The sequence below is a fragment of the Papaver somniferum genome, chromosome 1 (assembly GCF_003573695.1).
Source record: "Papaver somniferum cultivar HN1 chromosome 1, ASM357369v1, whole genome shotgun sequence".
NCBI classification, from domain to species: domain Eukaryota; kingdom Viridiplantae; phylum Streptophyta; class Magnoliopsida; order Ranunculales; family Papaveraceae; genus Papaver; species Papaver somniferum.
The window spans coordinates 42,372,249-42,394,775 of NC_039358.1; the positions used below are offsets into that span (position 1 = coordinate 42,372,249).

A 22,527-nucleotide genomic window follows, 5' to 3' on the forward strand; every position below is an offset into this window, starting at 1 on the left:
CCCATATAAATTTTAGTGATGATATTTATAAATAATGCTTAGACTTTTATTAAGCTTTGTAAATATAAGGAAACTTAATTAAAGGAAAAAATAAATTAATTATAAAAGTAGAACTTATTATCATTCATTATTTCATCATAATGAAAGTAGAATTTATGAAGTGTGCATGTGAGAAAGAATGTCAAAGGAAATTCTGCGGTAGGCCAACATGTGGGGGAGGGTGCCCTCGTGTCCCTCCAAGGCTACGGACCGGATCCCCTGTCACCCGGGTGGGTGTGGCCTCGTATCCCTTCAGTTGTAGGCCAACATGTGGCGTCAATTTTCTTCCCTTATATTTATTATCCAGTAATTCTTCTTTTATACTACATTCGTTTCAAAATAATAGGTAGGTTTGTGTGTAAATGTATACACAAACCTGCCGATTATTTTAAAATGAAGGGAGTATTTATCATCCAGTAATTTAGTTAATTTGAGAAAGTGGATGTGAAATATGCGTAATCTCCTTTTATGGGTATGAAGCTAATCAACACATCAGTTTTTCCATGGAATAAAAATCATTTCAACACAACCAAGATGCAATCAGGAAATTATATCGTGTATGGTACTCATATAAACTTTCTTAGGCAGATTAGTTGTTGGTTATTGTTTATTAGTGAAGATATTTTCCGGTTAACTTTGTTGATCATCTTCTACATGATTAACATCCATTTGTCAATCTTACAAAACCACAAATTATATAATTTTGAAGGACATTTTTATTTCTTGAAATTGATCATGGCCAAGACATAATTAAGATTAGATATTAATACTGTTAATTTATGTTTTTATTGATTTTACACCTCACCGAGTAAGAAAAGAATGAACATTAATAGAAAAAAAGATGGAAAAAATAAACGTCGGTTAGGAACTTAGGAAGATTTGGCCATTGATTCAGGCGAGGAAGATTAAGGTAAGTCTAGATTATTTTTATTCTTTTCCCTATATTTACTCAATTTGACAACTGTTTTATAATTTTGTATTTAAAGTAAAATCAATAACGACACATGGCAGTTTCACATTTGTGGGACACAATGAGAAACCCAGTTAGGAAACAGGGGATCCAAAGCTCATTCTGGTGTTCTTGAAGTGTTGATGGAAACAAGAAAGGAGATGCATCAAATAAAGGCTATTGTTTTTAGGACTCTTGAAATTCAGAAGGTCCTGGTTCAGCATCAATCAAGAAGGTTTGTTGAAATTGACTCCTTTCTTCATGAACCTTATGTTCCAATGGTTGTTGACGACAAGGAGTACCGGGACGATAAAGAATTTTTCAAAGGTCTTAATGTCTAGGAAACTTCTTATGAGAATTTATTCTTGTGTTTTAAGAAGGATAACTAGGGTTTGGAATAGCAATTATTGTGACTACACATAGTTATTGCCAACGATTTTCATCTTGCAATGTTTTTAGATTTATTTATTTAAATTCTAAAGTTTATTTGGAAGATGATTTTGCAGTATTAATCTTTATTGGTTTTATATATTGCAAAAATAATTTTATGGGATATGTGTGTTTACGACCGTGAACTATGTTTGTCCCATATATGTCAAAAGTTAAGTATATTATATGTCATTATGAAAATATTGATGGAAAATAGAATGAACTTTTGATGACAAAGATTAAGTCTATGATACCATTATGCAAATATTGATGAAAATAGAATGAACCTTTATATATTCCGGAGTATTGATCTTTCCCTGATCCACTTCTATGTGAAAGTACTCTGAGGCTCCATAAGTTCTCTTATGTTGAGCATTTCCGATTAAATTAATCATGAGTTCTCGTGTGGTTAATTTAATTGAGTTTTCTGGATACAAATTCATGTTTCATGTAATTTGTTAATGTCCAAAGAAATCCTTCTTTTCTGGTAAAAGTAAGGTCTTTCTGTTGTTCTTTCGGGAATGACATCTTATGGGGGAGAGTTCTTAATTGAACGCTTAATTGGCAAATCTTTGTGGGGAGTGCGGCTGTGGAATATTGTAGGAGTTATCTTGTATCTTTATAAACTCCTTGATGAAAACACTAAGTTTCGACTATGTGAAATCATCGAAACAAAGTTGATATGTTCTCTTTTAGTCATGAAGTATCTCTATGAGAATTCATTATAATCCCGCTAGTTTTCGTACCTTTGCCAATTTATATTGACAAAAAGGGGGAGAACTAATTATTGTGTAGTTCACATTACAAATACATGTGGTTTACGGATCATTATGTAAGGGGAAGTGGTTTTCATTGTGAGATGAAGTATTGACTAAGGGGGAGTGATACTTATCACCATAGTATTGTTGTCAAAGTTGTGATACAATTGGAATTTGATGTTGTGTGATAATACTATGATATTGTATAACAATACGAAAACATCTATAATAACAAGATAGAATAGAACAAGAGATAGGGATTATCATCAGAGAGCAAAAGGATTGTGATAAAAAACAATAAACCTATAATACATATATTCAGGATATAGAAACCATGATAAGAATGATCAAAAACAATAACAAAATCCAATCAGTATATTAAATCATAAGAATAAAAATCAAAACAAATGAAAACGAGGAAGAAAAAAGAATACTGAGTTAACTCAGTTTTCTCCCAATTCGCAGAGTTGTCTCAGGTACTAAACCATAATTATCTCGTCCATTTTTTCGTCATATTCCCATAGGAGAACCTGTTTCGTTCATTTGCATCTTCATATTCGTCCATCTTCTTTTCATAATTTTGTTGTAACCAATTAGCAGTAGAAATACATCAATTCAAATCTTGTTATTATCTCCTCTAACTAAAATTGTGATTATATGTTAGCATCAACTATGAAATTACAAATTCTTTATATTTCTGAAAGAATATTATAATTGTTGGAAAATTGAATAGAATTTAGGATGAGTTAGTTACACCAAATTGTAAAGGGTTGTGTCTGCTAGTAAAAACCTTTTAATTTGAATTGGAGGCTTATCCCAAGAAACATGATATTCATGATGGGGCTCTTTCCCAGAGACATGACTCTCCGTGAAGAGACATGACTCTCCCAAAAGACATGACTCTCCTAAGAGTCATCTATCAAGTATATATAAACCCCACCCATGTTTCATTCTAAATACAAGAGAAGCACACACCAAAATCTGATTTCACTTGCGCTCTTTGTTGTCATAGTATTGAGAGATAAACATTAAATTTGGTTTGTTGTTTCCTTGAGTTTGGAGTGCTTCTACTCGAGGAAGAATGATCGTTGTATCATGGGAGACGTTTCGCAAGTAAGACCCATTAACACCGGAGTCGGGCGAATTTCGTCTTAAGGACAGAGTATCCAATACTTGACTCGATCTATATTTAGTTCCTTTCTTATTATTTATTTGGTTGTCATGATTCGAGTCAACATCAGTTGCATAGAAGAAAATATCCACAATCTTAAAATGAATCTTTTCTTTCTTCTGTGTTTTATGTTTGTTGAGTTACGCGACATTTACAGGTTAGGTCATATTAAATTGATGTCAGTACCATGCCTCCAGAATACTAAACATAGTGCGTTGGAGTTAATTTCCAAGGAAGCATGTTAGTGAGTTCAGGCAAATTATAAGTGTCTGACGCTTTGGGTTTGTTTTAATAAGTCACACTTTCCACTGGAAGTTTTGATTTGTTAATTTCTTTACTTTCCTATGTTATTTCTTCAAATTATTTTTCTGCTGCAAATCAATTCCTTTTTATCAATCTGCTATGTCCCTGATGTCTATGGATTAATGTTCAATAGATAAAGTTAACATGGATGATAACGAAACTGTGGGAGAAATTGCAACGACGGAAGCGAAAATAGAAAAAGAATGGAAAGCAAGATGGATATTCTTTCTACGAAATCTTGTCTTCTCAAAGATTGATGCATGCCAACAGCGAGAAACGATTAGTGCATATTTAATGAGTACATGTTTCTATTTCTTGTGCAAAGAGATGTTTTGCAATCACTATACTAGAAGGCGTAAGGGAAACGCTAGTTAGACTCACATAATGCTGGAGTATATTGTTCGGTTGGGTTCTTTACTAAAAGATCAAGTGGATTTCTACAAATGGTAATTGGTACTTTGCTAATTGCGTTACACAAGGTGTAATATATTCCGTTTGTGAGTGGCGACAGACAGAAACTATGTTACTGAAATGTGTATCCTTGAAACTATGAGTGTAAGATATTCCACCAATAAGGATCAGATTAGTATAACAAATATGATGGGAATCAAATAAGTGATGCATAAAAAAAGTGATCTTTCATGGCATGTGTAAAATGTCATGAAATGGGAGGAACTGGGTAGAGGATTAGAATGGAATTTTAATGACTGATGTTTGGAACGTCGATCTTAAAAGGATTCAAGTGAAATCTTATTAAGGACATCGATGACATCTTTAGAAAGTCTGGAACGGCGCGTTCTAGTTGCTCCAGTTTGTTGTTAAAGGTAACTGAGAAATGTGCACATACACATTTGTTTTCATGGTTCAAGATAGTTATGGATAGTCATGAAATGTGGGGGTATGTGATTTTTGAATCCACCAGATCATGTCGTGTAAATAGATACGTTATTAATTGGATTAATAGTGATATGTTTATGATGCAGGGCATACTACAATTCCAGAAGATTCCGCTTAGAGGTTTGGATTCCATGGTTTACTAGTTTTAGTCTTTCTTATTTTTAGGATTCTTTTAGATTTCCTTTTAGTTTTATGTTTCCTAGTTTAGTTATTCTTCAAGCCTATATAAAGGATAGATTAAGTCTTGTAAGAGCTATCTATTACTCAATCAAATTATTAAACACAAAACTTATCTTTCTCTTCTTGCTTTAATTCTCTTCTCTTCTTGCTTATAGCAATCTAGTATTGCTTTCTTTTACCTTGTTCCACATTAGTTGGTATCACCCGCTTAGTTTTAGGTTTTTCATCCTATCACTTGATCCTTTACTTCGCTTCCGCAACACCTTTTCTTTCCTTTTAAGTATACAAAAAAAAAAAAAACTGACTGCTCAACCAGTTACTCTAGCAGCAATCGAAGCTCTCATCAAATCTCATACCGAGATTTTGGCAAAACACATTACTGAAACTCTTGAGAAGTCCATGGAGGAAAAATTAGGGTTAAGAGATAACAAGCTTAAAGAAATGCAGAATCAACTTTTCAAGGTTGCAAAACACATAAATATAGATTTGGATATGCCTGAGCTTGTAGACTTAGAAGACAAAACTAAAAACAATACACTTCAGTTTTTACAGAATGATGAAGTACCTAAAGATGTATTGCGTACTTTAAACATTAAGAAACCGTATGAAGGGTTAATAGGTCATTCAAAGAAGAAGCTAGTTTCTCCTACACTCGACAGTGATGATGAAGATGAACGTGAGAACGATCTAGAGAAGAATTGGATTGAAGAACAACATTTAAAAACTGGTCACAACTCTTACAGTTCTTTACCCGAATATAAGCTAAAAGCTGATATTCCCAACTTCTCTGGAAATTTTCGTATTGAAGAACTAACTGATTGGTTCTTTGAGGTAGAAACTTTTTTTGAATTTATGGAAGTCCCTGAAGATTCTAAGGTCAAACTTGTGACTTACAAGCTCAAAGACGGAGCTGCAGCCTGGTGGGATAAGATCTGTGATGATCGTAGAAACGCTAACAAACCGAAAATACGTACTTGGACACGTATGAAAACTTTGATCAGGGATAAGTTCTTACCTAGAGACTTTATGCAACTACTTTTCATCAAATTGCAGAACATTCAGCAGGGGGCACACACTGTTGAAGAATATGTGTCAGATTTTTATAATTTGGTGGCACGAAATCAACTCAAAGAATCTGAAGAACAGTTAGTTGCAAGATTCATTGAGGGCTGAATAGATTAATACAAAATGGTATGACTCATTCAGTTTTTACTATGGTCGAAGCGCTGTGCAGCAAGCTATTAAGATAGAAAATCGTTTCTTCGTTCTTCTAGGACTTATCCATCCAGACAAGGGCGTTATCAAAATAATTCCAGGGGTACCAATTCATCTCAAAACTTTTCTCCAGATACTGTTTTGATATTCCCAGGCCTCCTTATGATGATGTTAGCCATTCACATCGACAACCTAGCCATATTGTGCCTTATACTCCACCTCTGGCTACACCTATCTTAGCCAATCCAGTTGATCTTCAGCCGGGTCAGCAGTCTCACTCTCTGCAACCAACTCCTCCTACTACAGGGAATCGGTTTCATAACAGGCAACAACAATTTCCACCGCAACAGCGAACTACTAATACTTATGCAAAATTTCGTGGAGATAAGTGCAATAAATGCCAGCAATCGGGGCACACGTCTAGTGATTGTCGGAAATTCAATGCTTTGATTGGTGAACCTCAGTTCATTAATGAAGTCACTGGTGCGCTTAATGAGTTCGAAGATGAAGACTCACCTGGTGATGACGATGAGTTTGTTGGGATGATTCGTCCATTATTTCTTACTCAACAATGCAAGTCTCAGAGACACAGTATCTTTAAATCCAGATGTTATATTGGGGGTAAAATCTGCAAGATGATAATTGATAGTGGCAGTGTGGATAATTATATTGCTGATCACGTAGTTAAGAAGCTTGAACTACCAGTAACTTCTCATCCAGAACCTTACACTGTAGGATGGGTTAATGCCTCTAGCACACAGAAGATTACTCTTCAGTGTTATGTGTCATTCTCTTTTGAGGGTTATGAAGACACAGTTCTATGTGATGTCATTAATATGACGGCAACCCATCTTCTTCTTGGCAGACCTTGGCAATACGATCTTCACGCGGTTCACAATGGATTCGAGAATACTTACATTTTGTTCATAATGGGAAAACCAAGGTTCTTAGTCCATCCAATTCCACTTCAAACTCTTGTGCGCAGACTGATGCTGTCGTAGCCACTGTTATTCGTTCTTTGCACCCACAACATTCTTTACATTCCCATGAAGATTCTAAGCCTATGATTGAGTTGCCTGCAAAGGTGAAGCCCTTATTATTTCAATATAATGTTTTATTTCCAGATGAACTACCAACTGCATTACCTCCTTTACGGAATATTCAACACTGCATCGATTTTATTCCTGGAGCCTCTTTACCAAACCAAGCACACTATCGCTTGAGTCCTGCTGAGCATGAGATATTACAGGGACAGGTAAATGATTTGCTTACAAAGGGTTTGATACGACCTAGCAACAGTCCTTGTGCCAGTCCTGCCTTCTTGGTTAGTAAAAAAGACAATGGATGGAGGATGTGTATCGATTGCAGAGCATTAAATCGCATCACCATTCCTTATAGATTTCCGATCCCGCGTATTGATGATATGATTGATTTACTGTCGGGCTCTATTATTTTTACTAAGTTGGATTTACGCAGTGGTTACCACCAAATACGCATTCGAGGTGGAGATGAGTGGAAAACAGCATTCAAGACACGTGAAGGTTTATATGAATGGCTGGTCATGCCATTTGGGTTATCTAATGCACCTAGTACTTTTATGCGACTATGAATCAGGTTCTCCAACCCTTTCTCAGTAAATTTGTTATTGTCTATTTTGATGACATACTAATTTTTAGTCGCAGTGAGCCAGAACACCTCCAACATCTTTCACAAGTGTTTCAAGTTCTTGCTGACAACTCTTTATATGTTAATTTGAAGAAGTGTACCTTCATGGCTTCTTCAGTAACATTTTTGGGATATGTGATTTCTACTGATGGTATTCATGTCGATCCTTCTAAAGTTCAAGCAATTGAAGATTGGCCAGTTCCTACTTCTATTCGTGATGTTCGTAGTTTTCATGGTTTGGCTTCTTTCTATCGAAGATTTGTGAAGAACTTTAGCTCTATTTCTGCACCTTTGACTGACTGTCTCAAGAAGGAGAAGTTTGAGTGGACGGAAGCAATGGATAAAAGCTTTATTCTTCTTAAAGAAAAGCTTTGTACGGCACCAATTCTTGCACTTCCGAATTTCAACAAGCCTTTTGAAATAGATTGTGATGCATCTGTTGTTGGTATTGGTGCAGTATTATCACAGGAGGGTCATCCAATTGCATATTACAGTGAGAAGAATTCAGATGCACAAAAGAAATGGTCTACATATGAATTAGAGTTATTGGCTCTTGTTCAATCTCTTAAGCAGTGGCATACTTATCTTATACATAGGGAATTTGTTGTCAACACTGACAACCATGCTTTGAAGTTTTTGAATACTTCTGCTAAAGTTAACAGAATGCATGATCGATGGCTTTCCACACTCAACAAATACACTTTCTCCGTGAGACATAAAAGTGGCAAATTGAATCAAGTTGCTGATGCCTTAAGTAGAAGAAGTCATCTATTAACAACAATTCGTAATGAGAGTTATGCATTTGACTATATCAAAGACATTTATCCAGAAGATGAAGATTTTGGCAAACTATGGGATCAATGCAGTTCTCAAACTCATGGGGTTGATGATTTTCTTATACAAGAAGGTTTTCTTTTTAAAGGGAATCGATTATGTATTCCTCAAGGGTCTTTACGTTTACATCTTATGCGAGAATTACATGGCAGTGGTCTTGGTGGTCATTTTGGGAGAGATAAAACCATTGCCCTGATTGAAGAAAGATATTTCTGGCCATCTTTGAAACGTGATGTACAAAAGTTCGTACAAAAATGCATGGTCTGTCAGAGAGAAAAGGGTACAATTCAAAATACCGGGTTGTATACTCCTTTACCAGTTCCTGATGCACCTTGGGTTGATATAAGTATGGATTTTATACTTGCTTTACCTCGTACTGCTAGAGGTAATGATTCTGTTATGGTCGTAGTTGATCGTTACTCTAAAATGGCTCACTTCGTAGCTTGTAAGAAATCAACTAACGCTTCTAATGTTGCTTCTTTGTTCTTTAAAGAAGTAGTAAGATTGCATGGGGTTCCAAAGTCTATCACTTCTGACAGAGATACAAAATTTTTGAGTTATTTCTGGAAAAGTTTATGGATGTGCTTAGGCACAGTTTTACAATTCAGCACAACTTCACATCCACAAACTGATGGACAGACTGAGGTTGTTAATAGATCACTTGGGAATTTGATTAGAGCTAAGTGCCTGGATAATAGTAAGCAGTGGGATGTGTTATTGCCACATATGGAATTCGCTTTCAACACTTCTGTGAATCGTTCTACTGGGAAAACTCCATTTGAGATTGTGTACTCTAAAGTACCTAATCATACTCTTGATTTGGTAGCCTTACCCACCACACAGAGTACAAACACTGCAGCCGACTCTTTTGTAGACAAAGCAACTGAATTAAATAATGAAGTAAAATCTAAAATGGAGAAGTCCAATTCTAAATATAAAGAGGATGCTGATAAACACAAGAGGTTTAAAACCTTCAAGGAAGGGGAGCTCGTGATGATACATCTAAGAAAAGAGAGATTTCCAGTGGGTACTTATAACAAAACCAAGATGAAGAAATATGGTCCTTTCAAGGTTTTAAAGAAGATCAATGATAATGCTTATGTTATTGATCTACCAAATGATTGGAATATCTCCAACACATTTAATGTTCAAGAAATTTTTACGTTTCATGGTGACAATGAACTTCTGGTTTGTTTGGACAACTCGAGGACGAGCTTTACTCTAGAAGGGGGGACTGATGCATGGCATACTACAATTACAAAAGATTCCGCTTAGAGGTTTGGCTTCCATGGTTTCCTAGTTTCAGCCTTTCTTATTTTTAGGATTTTTTTAGATTTCCTTTTAGTTTTCTATTTCCTAGTTTAGTTATTCTTCAAGCCTATATAAAGGCTAGATTAAGTCTTGTAAGAGCTATCTATTACTCAATCAAATTATTAAACACAAAACTTATCTTTCTCTTCTTGCTTTAATTCTCTTCTCTTCTTGCTTATAGCAATCTAGTATTGCTTTCTTTTACCTTGTTCCACATTAGTTTATAACTAAGATGATTAGGGGTGGCCAACCTGATATCAAGAAAGAGTAGTTATATAATCACTAGTGCGTGCAAACATGGATGTAAATCATACGTGATTTTTGGAAATATTTTGTAGCAGATACAACTTGAAGAGAAATTACATAGGTGTGTAATAAGGTTTGTAATAGTGTTACAAATAGTGATGAGTATCTAGTAAATAGTCTCTAAAGACCGCGCATGAATATATTTTTGATGACTAGAAATAATGTGTTCATCGAGGGGAATAGGTTAATTTAAATCCTACTAATTATGAGTGAAGATAATGGTAACCTACCTAGTTGACTGGAGATCCCAAGATCTACGTTCAAAAAGGATAACTAAGTTATGTATAACTCGGAGTATACACTGTGGAGATAAAACTCCATCTTATTCCTATAATGAGACAGTGTATTTCCTGAAATGTGGTATAAGGTAAGCTATGTTTTTAACGATATTGTATTTACAAGTGGGATATTACAGGGTATTCTTAATGAGACATCACATATGTGAGTACGTAGAATTGTGGTCGATTCTATGGAAATTTTATGAGGCTTAATTTGCTAAGGCTCTCATGAATCTGGGGTTTGTTTTGAGCCGAAATGAACACAACCGTAGAACCAAATTAGTGAGAAAAGGCAATGTGTGATAACTATTGTCTTGATAACTGAACAGTTCAAGACATCGTGTTCACTGGTCAGTGAGTAAATCCGATAGTTATTCACTAAGGAAGGTTCAAATCCAAAATCTACCTATCCTCATGCAATGGCTTTTCTTTTTATCTCTCTTTAGTGTCTGCATACATTTGCATTCTATGAATTTCTATTCAAAGTGGGGGATTGTTGGAAAAATTAAATAGAATTTAGGATGAGTTAGTTATACCAAATTGTGAAGGATTGTGTCTGCTAGTAAAACCCTTTTGATTTGAATTGGAGGCTTATCCCAAGAGACATGATTCTTCATGAAGGGGCTCTTTCCCGGAGACATGACTCTCCCAGAAGACATGACTCTCCTCGGAGTCATCTATCAAGTATATATGAACCCCACCCATGTGTCGTTCTAAATACAAGAGAAGCACACATCAAAATTTGATTTCACTTGCACTCTTTGTTGTCATAGTATTGAGAGATAAACACTAAATTTGGTTCGTCGTTTCCTTGAGTTTGGAGTGCTTCTATTCGAGGAAGAAAGATCGTTGTATCCTGGGAGATGTTTCGCAAGTAAGACCCATTAGCACCGGAATGGGGCGAACTTCGTCTTAAGGACAGAGTATCCAATACTCGACTCGATCTATACTTAGTTCCTTTAATCTTCTTATTTCTTTAGTTGTCGTCATTCGGGTCAACATTAGTTACATAGAAGAAAATATCCAACAATAATAACACTAATTATTTTATATTATTTTTGATCAGAAATAACACTAATTATTAACGGAAATGCTAGGTGACTCCCTATTCTCCACCTCCCTATTCACCTCCCTATAATCTAAGACCCACATCCATATCGAGATCCGCATTCAGGTTCAGGTGGGGTTCACTATTCCCCTAATGTAAGGTTTAGATCGTAGGGAGGAGAATAGGAAGGTGGAGATTAGGGAGCCAAATAGCGCTGCCGAATTATTAATAAGGATTTATTCAAAAAAAAAGAAATACGTATATAAAAACTAAAAGTATCACTTTTCTCGGACAGAGAGAGTACTAGTTAACAATGTAAACTGGGCTTTTTTCATGTATTACTTTCTTTTAACAATGTTTTATATTAAAAGAGTTTAGTTCTTATAGGAACTCTTTGTAAATACGGTTCTGCTCCTCTTATATGTACTTAATCTGTGATTTTTTATTACGGCTAAAAAAAACTTGCTAGGATATTAGTGAACACCTCCATACGACCGAATTCTTCCAAGAATTTCATTCGAAATCACCCACTAAATTCGTGGAAGAGATGCAACAGAAAAATCCTAGAAACCCCATTTCAGCAAGTCGCTATGGCAGCGGATTCTTCACATGCGAGATATCTGTAGGAACAGTTCCAACGAAAAGGAAATTCAAGAACAATGGAGATGAGTGGATGCTTGAATCCTTATTGTACTAATTGTGTCAGCAAATACATCCAAGCAAAACTAGTTGAGCACAACATATCTGAGATAAAATATCCTAATAGTGATTGTAACGTCTTATTGGATGCATCATTGTGCCAGTCTGCCCTTGTAACAACTCTACTTTCCGTATAACCCCAGTCGATGATTAAATAGAAAGTACGTCGTTAATTTCCTGCAAAGGGGTATATAACCCACAGAAAACTAGGAACACAATTCCTTTACAATTGAATATGCAGAAGAGAATTTTATTTCTTAAAAAATAACAATGTCGAGTAATTAGGGTGTTCTTAACTTCAACAATATAATCCATCCTTAAATAACGTCGGACAAACAAAAGAAAATAGTGATGAAGTCTACCCAAAAGAAAGTATCCCAACTGTCTCACACCTAAATAACGAAAAAAAAAATAAAAGAAGAAGTGTAGATGTCCACCCTCAGTTGGATATCTTCAGACTATCCACCGGAACTGGAATCACTCAAACTCCTTCACGATTCCTAACAACACCTGAAAAGGATAATCAACGGGATTTAAACTCCAAAGCAAGTTCACTCGATCGCCGAGTCACAGAGACATATAAAAATGATATACAAATATATCGCAAGCGAGAAAGTCAAAAGAAAACAAAGTTTGGCATTTATTACTCGTCACTGTATCTAACAATCATTAGAAATATACACTAACACACATTTATAGTAAAAGCTTGTACCTCAATGTGACACCGGAACCTATCCGCAATCATTAAACTACGTCTGAGACTCATCCGCAACGTCTAAACACACATAGTGTACCTATATATACGGCTGTATTTAGCTCATATATAACTATACTAGGAACTCATCCACACTCAATTTATCTTTTTAAGAATGAGATTTAGCTCACTGCCATTAGTGGCCTACTCAAAGCCAACTATCCAAGAACCTCACTACACGGTTATAATCAACACTTGTGAGCCATTAGTATTCCATGTTAACGGAACTTGTGACAAAAATAGACAGATTAAAATCCTTAAATTCTGACATACAAGGTCATCACTAGCTAACATCCAAACGTAGTGCTACTCCTTTCAGTAAGACTTCCCAGATATGCTGCCAGTTTCGCCAAAAATATTTGTTATCTCACTGTTAATGTAGCTAACAGGTCAACTTCATAACAAACTATCTCTACCAATAGGTAATAATACTCTAACCTCATTACAATCAGAAATTCGACAAACTATACTAACTGTACTTAATTTAGTTCTCAACAAAATTTCCCTTAACTTAGGCATTTGGTGTGTCAGTGGAAGCAATAATTGTGCGTAAGTGGAGAAAAATTGAGTGCTACTAGTCTGAGGAAAGTTTCTAGATCTCTTAGTCCCTGATATATGTAAAAGTGGGAACTAAATATCTCGTGCAATATGATTGATGCTTGAGCTTTTATTTCATTATTTCATACTTTCTAATCAAACAGTTTTAGTTATCTTAGTTGTCGTTGATGCGAGTTCACGTAGCTATTGGTGGAACGACATGGTGAGCAAGGTGGAATGGTATCTATATAGTCAAATTAGTTGTATTAGGTGTCAATCTAGTTGCTGCTAAGTAATTAGTGTGATGTGTTTGATACATATATGTAGCCTTATGATAATTTTTATGCTTTTGACGTGTTTTTGGGTCCCTATAGCAAATAAAACAAAAGAAAAAATCTTATAAACTGGAAATTTGATCACACACAGACGAACAATACAATCAATTTAACCCTTACCTTCTCCAACTATTAACCTATTAATCGCTCCACCTAATAAATTATCAATCTGATATACTAAGTACGGCGGTGATTTTTCTTATGTTTGAAATATTAAGTACTTCCTCTTTCCCATGCGATCAGGAACTAATAAGAAGAGGTCAACGACCTAATTTATATTTTTCCTACTAATAGTCCCTTGGGATAATGCTAAAAAAAAATACTATATCCACTAAGGGCCTCCGTTGCACCTTAAAACTATTCGTAAGTATACGTTATAAAAATTTGAGTATTACAGTCTACCCCACTAAAAAAGGGATTCCGTCCCCAGAATCAAAATTACCTTGTTATTGAAAATATGTGGATGAGAACGACGAATAACATCCTCACGTTCCCAAGAAGCCTCTCGCTCGTCTAGTGGATTCCATTGCACCTTGACAAATGGAAAATTGCTCGAGATCGTAGTTGCCTAACTTGTCGTTCTAAAATACGAATAACCTTATCTTCATAGGTGGCATACGTTTTCACAACCACCTCACTAAGGTCTGCTTGCTGAGATGCTCCTCATCTCTTAAGTGTCTACGTAGCATTGAAACATGAAATACCTTGTGTACCCTGGGTAACTGTGGTGGTAGCTCTAACTGGTATGCCACGTTTCCAATCTTCTTAGTTATAGGAAAAGGTCCAATGAACCTAGGAGCCAGTTTACCCTTCTTCCGAAACCTCATTACTCTTTTCATAGGAGATACCTTGAGTAATACCTCATCTCCGACTTCAAGAGGTAATGGTCGACGCTTCTTATATGCATAACTTTTCGGTCTACTCTGAGCTTTACGAAGACAACCCTTAACCACTAGGATCTTCTCCGTAGTGACCTGAACCAAATCAGGCCCAAAAAATCTCTTTTCACCAACTTCAACCCAACACACTAGTGAACGACGAGGTCTTCCATAAAGATCTTCAAAAGGAGTCATATCAATGCTCGACTGATAACTATTATTGTAAGAAAATTCTTCCCATGATAAATAATCATACCAATTTCCTTGAAAATATAGTACACACGCTCGAAGCATATCTTCCAATATTTTATTAACTCTCTTTGTCTGACCATCAGTCTGAGGATGAAATGAAGTACTAAAATCGAAATCTTAACCCAAAGCTTGCTGAAATCTTCTCCAAAATTTATAAGTGAACTGAGCACCCCTATCAGAAACAATTGAGACTGGTGTTCCATGCAATACCACAATCTTCTCTACATAGAACTTGCATAATCTATCTACGTTGTAGGTAGTATGCACTGGTAAGAAGTGTGCCGACTTAGTCAACCTATCCACTATTACCTAAATAGAGTCATTTCCACTCTTTGATCTCGGTAGTCCAACTATAAAATCTATGGAAATATTTTCCCATTTCCATTCTGGTATTGGGAGTGGTTATAATTCTCCAGTTGGATTTTGATGTTCAATCTTAACTTGCTGACAAGTTCGGCATTTAGAAACGTATTCTGCAATTTCTCGTTTCATACTTTTCCACCAAAATTGTCTATGCAAATCCTTATACATTTTTGTAGCTCCATGATGGATAGTGTAGCTAATACGATGAGCTCCATCTAACACCTCACATCTCAACTGGGCGTCCTCAGGTACACATAACCGACCTCGAAGTCGAAGCCCACCATCCATCCCTATATTAAAATCTTCGCTTAAGTCTCCAGCTCCAAGTAGTTTCGCACACCATTCATCCCTGGATTGAGCCTGAATGATACAACTAATAAGTGCAGGTTTCACCACAAGATTACCCAAAAATGCTTGCGACGTAGAAGAATTCTTGACGTCTAAGTCAAACTCCTTAACTGTCTCCAACATCTTCCACTCTTCCACCATCATGGAAGCTAATAAACCCCTTTATTTTCGAGTCAATGCATCAACTACAAAATTCTCCTTACCAGGGTGATATTGTAAGCCAAAAGTATAATCATTGATGAGCTCCGTCCATCGATGTTGTCTTATATTCAAATCCTTCTGGGAAAACAGATACTTGAGACTCTTATGATCAGTGAATAGTTCAAATATCTCGCCATACAAGTAATGACGCCACAACTTCAGAGCAAAAACTATCATCGTTAATTCCAAGTCATGGGTTGGATAATTCTTCTCATGAACATGCAATTGCCTAGACACATAGGCAATAACCTTACCTTCCTGTATCAAAACACATCCCAATCCTAGAAGTGAGGCATCTGTGTAAACCACTAGCTCCTTTCCTTTTTCAGGTAAGGTCAAAGCTGGTGCCGATGTAAGCTTAGTCTTAATATCCTGAAAAGCGTCTTCACACTTAGAATCCCAGACAAACGGTACTCCCTTCTTAGTTATCTTAGTAAGTGGTCCCGAAATTCGAGAAAAATCCTTAATGAAATGATGGTAATATCCAGCTAAACCAAGAAAACTTTGAATCTCTGAAACCGTTGTAGGTTTCTTCCAACTCAACACTGCCTCAATCTTGGAAGGGTCTACAGAAACTCCGGATTCAGATATCACATGCCCCAAAAACTTAACTGATTGTTGCCAAAATTCACATTTCGAGAACTTTCCAAACAACTGATGCTCTTTCAAAGTATGCAACACTAAGCGTAAGTGTTTCACGTGTTGTTCCCGAGTCTTAGAGTACACAAGAATATCATCGATAAAAACAATAACAAACCGATAAAGAAAATCTCTAAATACTCGATTCATCAAGTCCATAAAAACCGCTGGTGCATTCGTAAGCCCAAAAGGCATCACTAGAAACTCATAAGAACCATAACGAGTCAGAAATGCATTCTTAGAAATATCTTGCTCTCTAACAAGAAACTGATGATAGCCAGATCGCAAATCGATTATCGAAAACCATATAGCCCATTTTAACTGGTCAAATAGATCATTAATCCTAGGTAAAGGATACTTGTTTCTTATCGTGACCTTATTCAGTTCAGATAGTCAACACACAATCTTAAAGAACCATCTTTCTTTTTCACAAATAAAACAGGAGAACCCCATGGTGAAGAGATACGTCGAATAAATCCTTGACTTAAAAGCTGGTCAATCTGAGACTTCAACTCCTGCATTTCCTTTGGAGCCATTCTGTAAGGAGCACGAGCAATTGGTATCGTACCTGGTTGAAGTTCGATGCAGAACTCTACTTCCCTACTTAAAGGTAATCCAGGAACCTCTTGGAACAAATCCGCAAAATCAGACACCACTGGTATACTCGCAATATGCAGAGATTCACTATCTACTACTTCACCCTCAATATGGCTAAGGAAAGCTTCAACAAACAGACTTCGAGATGTAGTCTGCACCACTACCTTAGATTGACCCGGCTTTGCAAAAGTGATTGTCTTGTCAACACTATCCAATTGCACAAAATTAGAAGATAGCCAGTCCATTCCTAATATTACATCGTAAGGAACCATCTCCAGCACATAAAGACCCGCCAAGTGCTCAACATTACCAATCATAATAGGACATGCATCGACCTTGTTGCTCAACTCTACCATACTACTAGTAGGAGTAGCGACACATAAAGGAAAATCACACCCTTTCACCAAAAGATTAACCATGAGAACTAACTTAGCATAAATGAAATAATAAGTAGCTCCGGTATCAAATAAAATACTAATAGGCTCTCCTAAAATAAAGAAAGTACCTCCCAAAGTAGTTATCTCCGTCTCAGGAGGTTGCACAGCAAAGAGTTGACCCTGGCCATGAGGATGCACATTACGGTTTGCAACCCCATTATTTGGTTGCTCACGTCTATCTGTTGTTTGAAATTTCTCTTTGGTACATTCTGATGCCTTATACCCCCTTTCACGATAGTTAAAACCCATGGAAGTTAATTGGTGTAGCGCCAACAGCCTCACCTTCGGCTGACAGTACTGCTCTTTCGTTTCCTCCATCCTTCTGACCACGATTCCCTTGATTCTAATGCCCCTTCTGTTAGAGCATAGCTCGGTCAACCTCGCATGGGTTGCTATATAAAGCATTTTTGTCAATGTTAGTGATCAAAACTATAAAGTCTTGATTTCTAGCCTATTAGCTAAGTCTCGGACTAGGATAGGAAAAGTGTAGTTGAGCTCAAGGCCTTCATGGTGATTCAACGACAACGACGAAGATCTACACCAAGGAACCGTGGAACTTCATCAGCAAAAAGGCATGTGAAGACTTGAACTTATCTATCACTCGAAAGTCTATCTATTCTTCACCTACTTCTTATGAGACAAAAGTCGTATGCTATATAGACTAGATCATATACACTTGATATTTTGAGTTGAGTATTCATTGCTTATCTTTTACTCGAAATCTTGTGTTGGTAAAGCGTTTCGCTTTGATCAGGTTTATCTTCACCTAGTGACGAAAGTCATGGAAGTTTCAATCACTTTGGAAATTGCTCTGATGAGAAAGGTCTGTTGTTCTTCACGACTGAATATCTCCCTCTGAGAATGATTCAATGATTGAAATGAGAGTTTAGATTACATAACCATGTATTCCTTGAACCTAAGTTTTCGAACTTTGTTGATCAAGAGAAATCGGTAGGATTGTGGAATTGGCTTGCCAAGTCCGCGAACTGACGGAAGTTCCTGACCGAGAATTTCTGCTGGGATTTCCAAAACTCGTTTATGTGCTAAGTCCGGGAACTCAGTCCGTGAACCCAGTCCGCGAACTGGAGGAAATTCTCGACCCGAGAATTTCTGCTTGGTTTGGAAACTCAGCCGATTAACTTGAGTCCGCGAACTTGTTTGTGAGCTTAAGAGGTTATGATCTAAAGATGTGCTCTGAACATGAAACATTAATTATTAAGGAATGCTTTATGCGAACCGTGTCTATAATGTTCATGAGACGATTCTAACCGAATCAAATCATCTTTGTTTCAATTGTGTCTTGTGTAGTTACATAAGATCTCAAAGCAATTGAACAACTCTTAACTAGTTCATTTGAGTCAATTGAACTAGTTATGGTGAAGAAGAACATGATTAATATGAGATGCTCATATGGTTGACCTTTTGGGTTATCATGTTGAACCAACATACGTGTACTCGTTTGGGCATGGTTTTTCTCAAACCCAGTAAACGTATACCCAAGTGTGTATGACAAGCTATGTCTTTCGATCTAACGGTTGAGAGATATTGGCTTGAATCTAAATCAAGTTTTCATCTAACGGTGAATAGAGTTTACTTTGTACCTAAGGCAAAACCCTGATTTGAAGGCTATATAAAGGAGAATTCTAGCATTGAGAAAACCTAATCCCCACACGTCTGTGTGCTACTATTGCTCTCGCTAGAGTCGATCTTCATTAATGATAGACACATTTTTGTGTATAATTTGATCTCAATAATATATATTGTTGGAACTCGAGTTTGTACTAATTTTGGTGTTTTATGTGTTTGTAGGCACCTTTGGAAAATAAACATTTTTTGGAAAATTCGGCTCGAAAAGTTGGTAAAAGCCCCGGAGGACACGTGTTATTCGGACTCTCGCCGTTGGATAAGGGTCACCTCAATTACTAAGGGTCACCCCAGGTCACCCCAACAGGCATCTGCTATTCGCACCCCAGTACAGGATTAGGGGGAGGTCATCTTTTCCATTTGAATTTTGTTTTTGGCGGGAAAATGGAGAACACTTCTGCAGATTTTTGATCGAATTGTTGAACGTGTTCTAGGGAGATTCAATGGCTGATTTTTGGTAGATAGTTGTGATATGGCCTATTAAACACACTGTGGCGTTTGGTTCAACCAGAATTGGCTAGAATCAGCTAAACAATTCACGGGTTGAAAACAGGGCAGTTCGTGTATATCACGGGTTTCACGTGATTTGGAGAAGATTCAACGTGTTTTGTACGTGCATGGAAGACCCTCACATCCTGTTGGAGCGTGAAGGAGTTTGGGGTTGAGAGGAGAGCTCAGGAAGCAGAAATTACGAGTTGCAGAAACTCGGTTCCTGCTGCTACTGCTGAAGAACGCGAAGAACATGAAGAACGGACGTCCGGGAACCGTCGTTCTTCAACAGTGACAACGACAGGTCAGCGTGGGTCATAGGTGTGGGTCTTAGAACCACAGTGACAATAGCACTTCTCTTTTATCGTTCTTTTGTGACGCTTCTTGCGGGTCGCACATTAGCTGTTTACACCATTTTCTCTTCTTCTCTTCATTGTAAACACCATTTGAGCAATAAATAAATATTTTGAGAGTGTTTTTATCATGATGAGCTAAACCCAACACTGGGACGACGGAGGAGGGTGAATTTCATACACGGGTAAATTTATTTTATTCTTTTTTATGACTTTTGCATTAATTTAAAATTGAAATATGATTTGAATTAATTGGTTGTTATTTAATTTGATGATGTATGCTTAGCTTAGGTGTTTTGATACATCATGCTTAGGACTTACAATCGATGTTTTGAGAATCTATCTTGGCAAAATCAGAGTCCATGTTAATTTTATTGAGTTTTAAATTGTCAAAGAATATATGAATGAACCCTGTGTAGTGAATTCGGCCAAATCCTTAGTCCCAGTACCTCTCGCCCATTGTTAATATTTTTGTATATATATTTTTATTAAATCTAAAAATTTCATTTCCTTCACAAGTCTGAAACGAATCTTTTTACCACTATCACAGCAACACTTTTGAAAACCCACCAAATTTTGGCGCCGCCGACGCGGATTTGTGCTTAGGTAGAATTTTTAGGTTTTTATTATTTTTTATTATTCCATTTGTTATTTTTACGTCTCTTTGGTTGTGTCTTTGTATTACAGGTTTGAAGTTGGATACTAAAGACCTTGGAATCAAGGCTTAAAGCTAAAAGAGAAGGAAAAAAGACAAAGCAAAAAAATAAAGAAAAAAGAGAGAGAGAATTATTATTTTTTTTAAGAGACTTTCCATTTTTTTTGTAATTATTATTATTATTATTTTTTGTATTTCTTTTCATTGGACTGGACTTTGGACAATTTATTTTAATTTTAAACCCTACGGAAGTGTTATATAAAAAAAATTAAATATAAACTGTTTGCAGGGAAGGACGACGATTACAATATCATCTCGGCCCCTTGGGTTCGCACACTGACACCGGAGTCAGTGTGCGAACCGACTACAGCGGTTCTTAGCCCGTCTGGTACGGGAGGTAAACTTCTAAACACCCGTGAATCTCCTGTCAGCGGGTTTACTGTCTGCCTTAAGGTGATTATATGTTGAGGACTGAACCGGCTGCTTTAATTTCCTAGTAAAGGGCAAGAACTAGCCATATAAGATAAGGGTTCGGATTTCATCACCGTTTCCTTCTTGCTCGCCTTAGGTAAACGAAACCTAACGCGAACCCAAGCTTAAAATTTGATTAGAACGAGACCGATAGGGTAACGAGCTTGGTAGGAAAATCTTTCGAAAAATATTGGTTACTCTTTTAAGCATACTTCAAAGTTCTTGATGGTTTCTGTAAGTTGAATGCGTGATTCGCCGCCTTGTAATACCGGTGAGGCTTTGGGTATCAAAGCTCCACTGAGCTTCCCTCGCCTCGATTCAACTTACATTATCTTGGATTGATTCCAGAGGGGTGTGCTCAAATTGTAACGAATTCCTTTTCGAAGGAATAGAAGCTGGTCTAGAAAAAAATCTAAGTGGATCCATCATGATTTTTGTTTGCTAGATTCTATAGGTTTGATTTGGTCGAGTCAGCCTTGTTTGTGATTGTGTAGAATTCCCTTGCAATTAAGAATGTCGAACTGGTATGATAGAAGCCAATACAATGAGTATCGACCTGAATTTGAATATGGACATCATCCTTTTTATGACCATGTTGGGAATAGTGGTTGGGAACGCCATCCTTTGGAAGGATATGGGTCATACCCTGGTGATCCCAATTACTATCCACACATGCATCAGTCTTACGAGCAAGAAGATTATAGTACTAGTTCTTCGTCTCTAGAGGATACAATCAAACTATTGAAAAGTAGTCCTTTTTATGATTCCTTTGTTCCTATTCCTCCTTTAGAAGAGTCCCTCAGGGAGTTAGCTGAGTCGACGCGTAAGTTAGCTGAGATGAATAATGTAATTATAGACGAAAGAACTACAATAATGAGTGAACTTTATATAGAGGAATCCCTCGAGCGGATAACTGAGACGAACGAAAGAATTGCTCGAAATTACTTGAATTGCCAATATAGTGTATCCAATAATACCCTTGAGAATGAAGATAGTTATTTACATAATCAAGATAACAAGGTTAGAATTGGTAGCACTAATTGTTTTGATGAGGTTCGATCTTTTTCATGTTATTATGATAAGGATAGTGTTGATGAAGAATCATACTTATATAGGAATAGTGATCAGGAAATGGTTACTCCAATTGAGCTTTACAATGATAATATTATTTCTAGTTCAAATCCAAATAATTTTAATAATTATTCACCTATTCAAAAGGACGAGGATTTGATTAGAGATATCACTTCTTTAGATGATGTAGTATTTCCTTTTGATTACGAAGTCGATAATGGTTTAGAGGAACGAGTTTATTCTGAGAATACCGCTTTAGAGTCTAGCGATTTAGAAACAATGGTCTTAGACGAAGAAAATGAACTCGTACAGCTATTAAATATGAGTGAGGATGCGTCACTTGAGTATAACCTAGAAGAAGAAATTGACTATTTTCAGGATTCCAATGATCTAGAAATTAAGGAAATTGTAGCTAGTATAT

The 22,527-nt window shown here is 36.5% G+C and overlaps 1 protein-coding gene across 1 annotated transcript; it reads right to left on the bottom strand.

The window, feature by feature from the left end:
• Positions 1-16,769: 16,769 nt before the first annotated feature.
• LOC113294203 lies at positions 16,770-17,741 on the bottom strand. The gene has a single exon (XM_026542632.1). The coding sequence runs from the start codon at positions 17,739-17,741 to the stop codon at positions 16,770-16,772; it is 972 nt and encodes a 323-aa protein (XP_026398417.1).
• Positions 17,742-22,527: the final 4,786 nt, after the last annotated feature.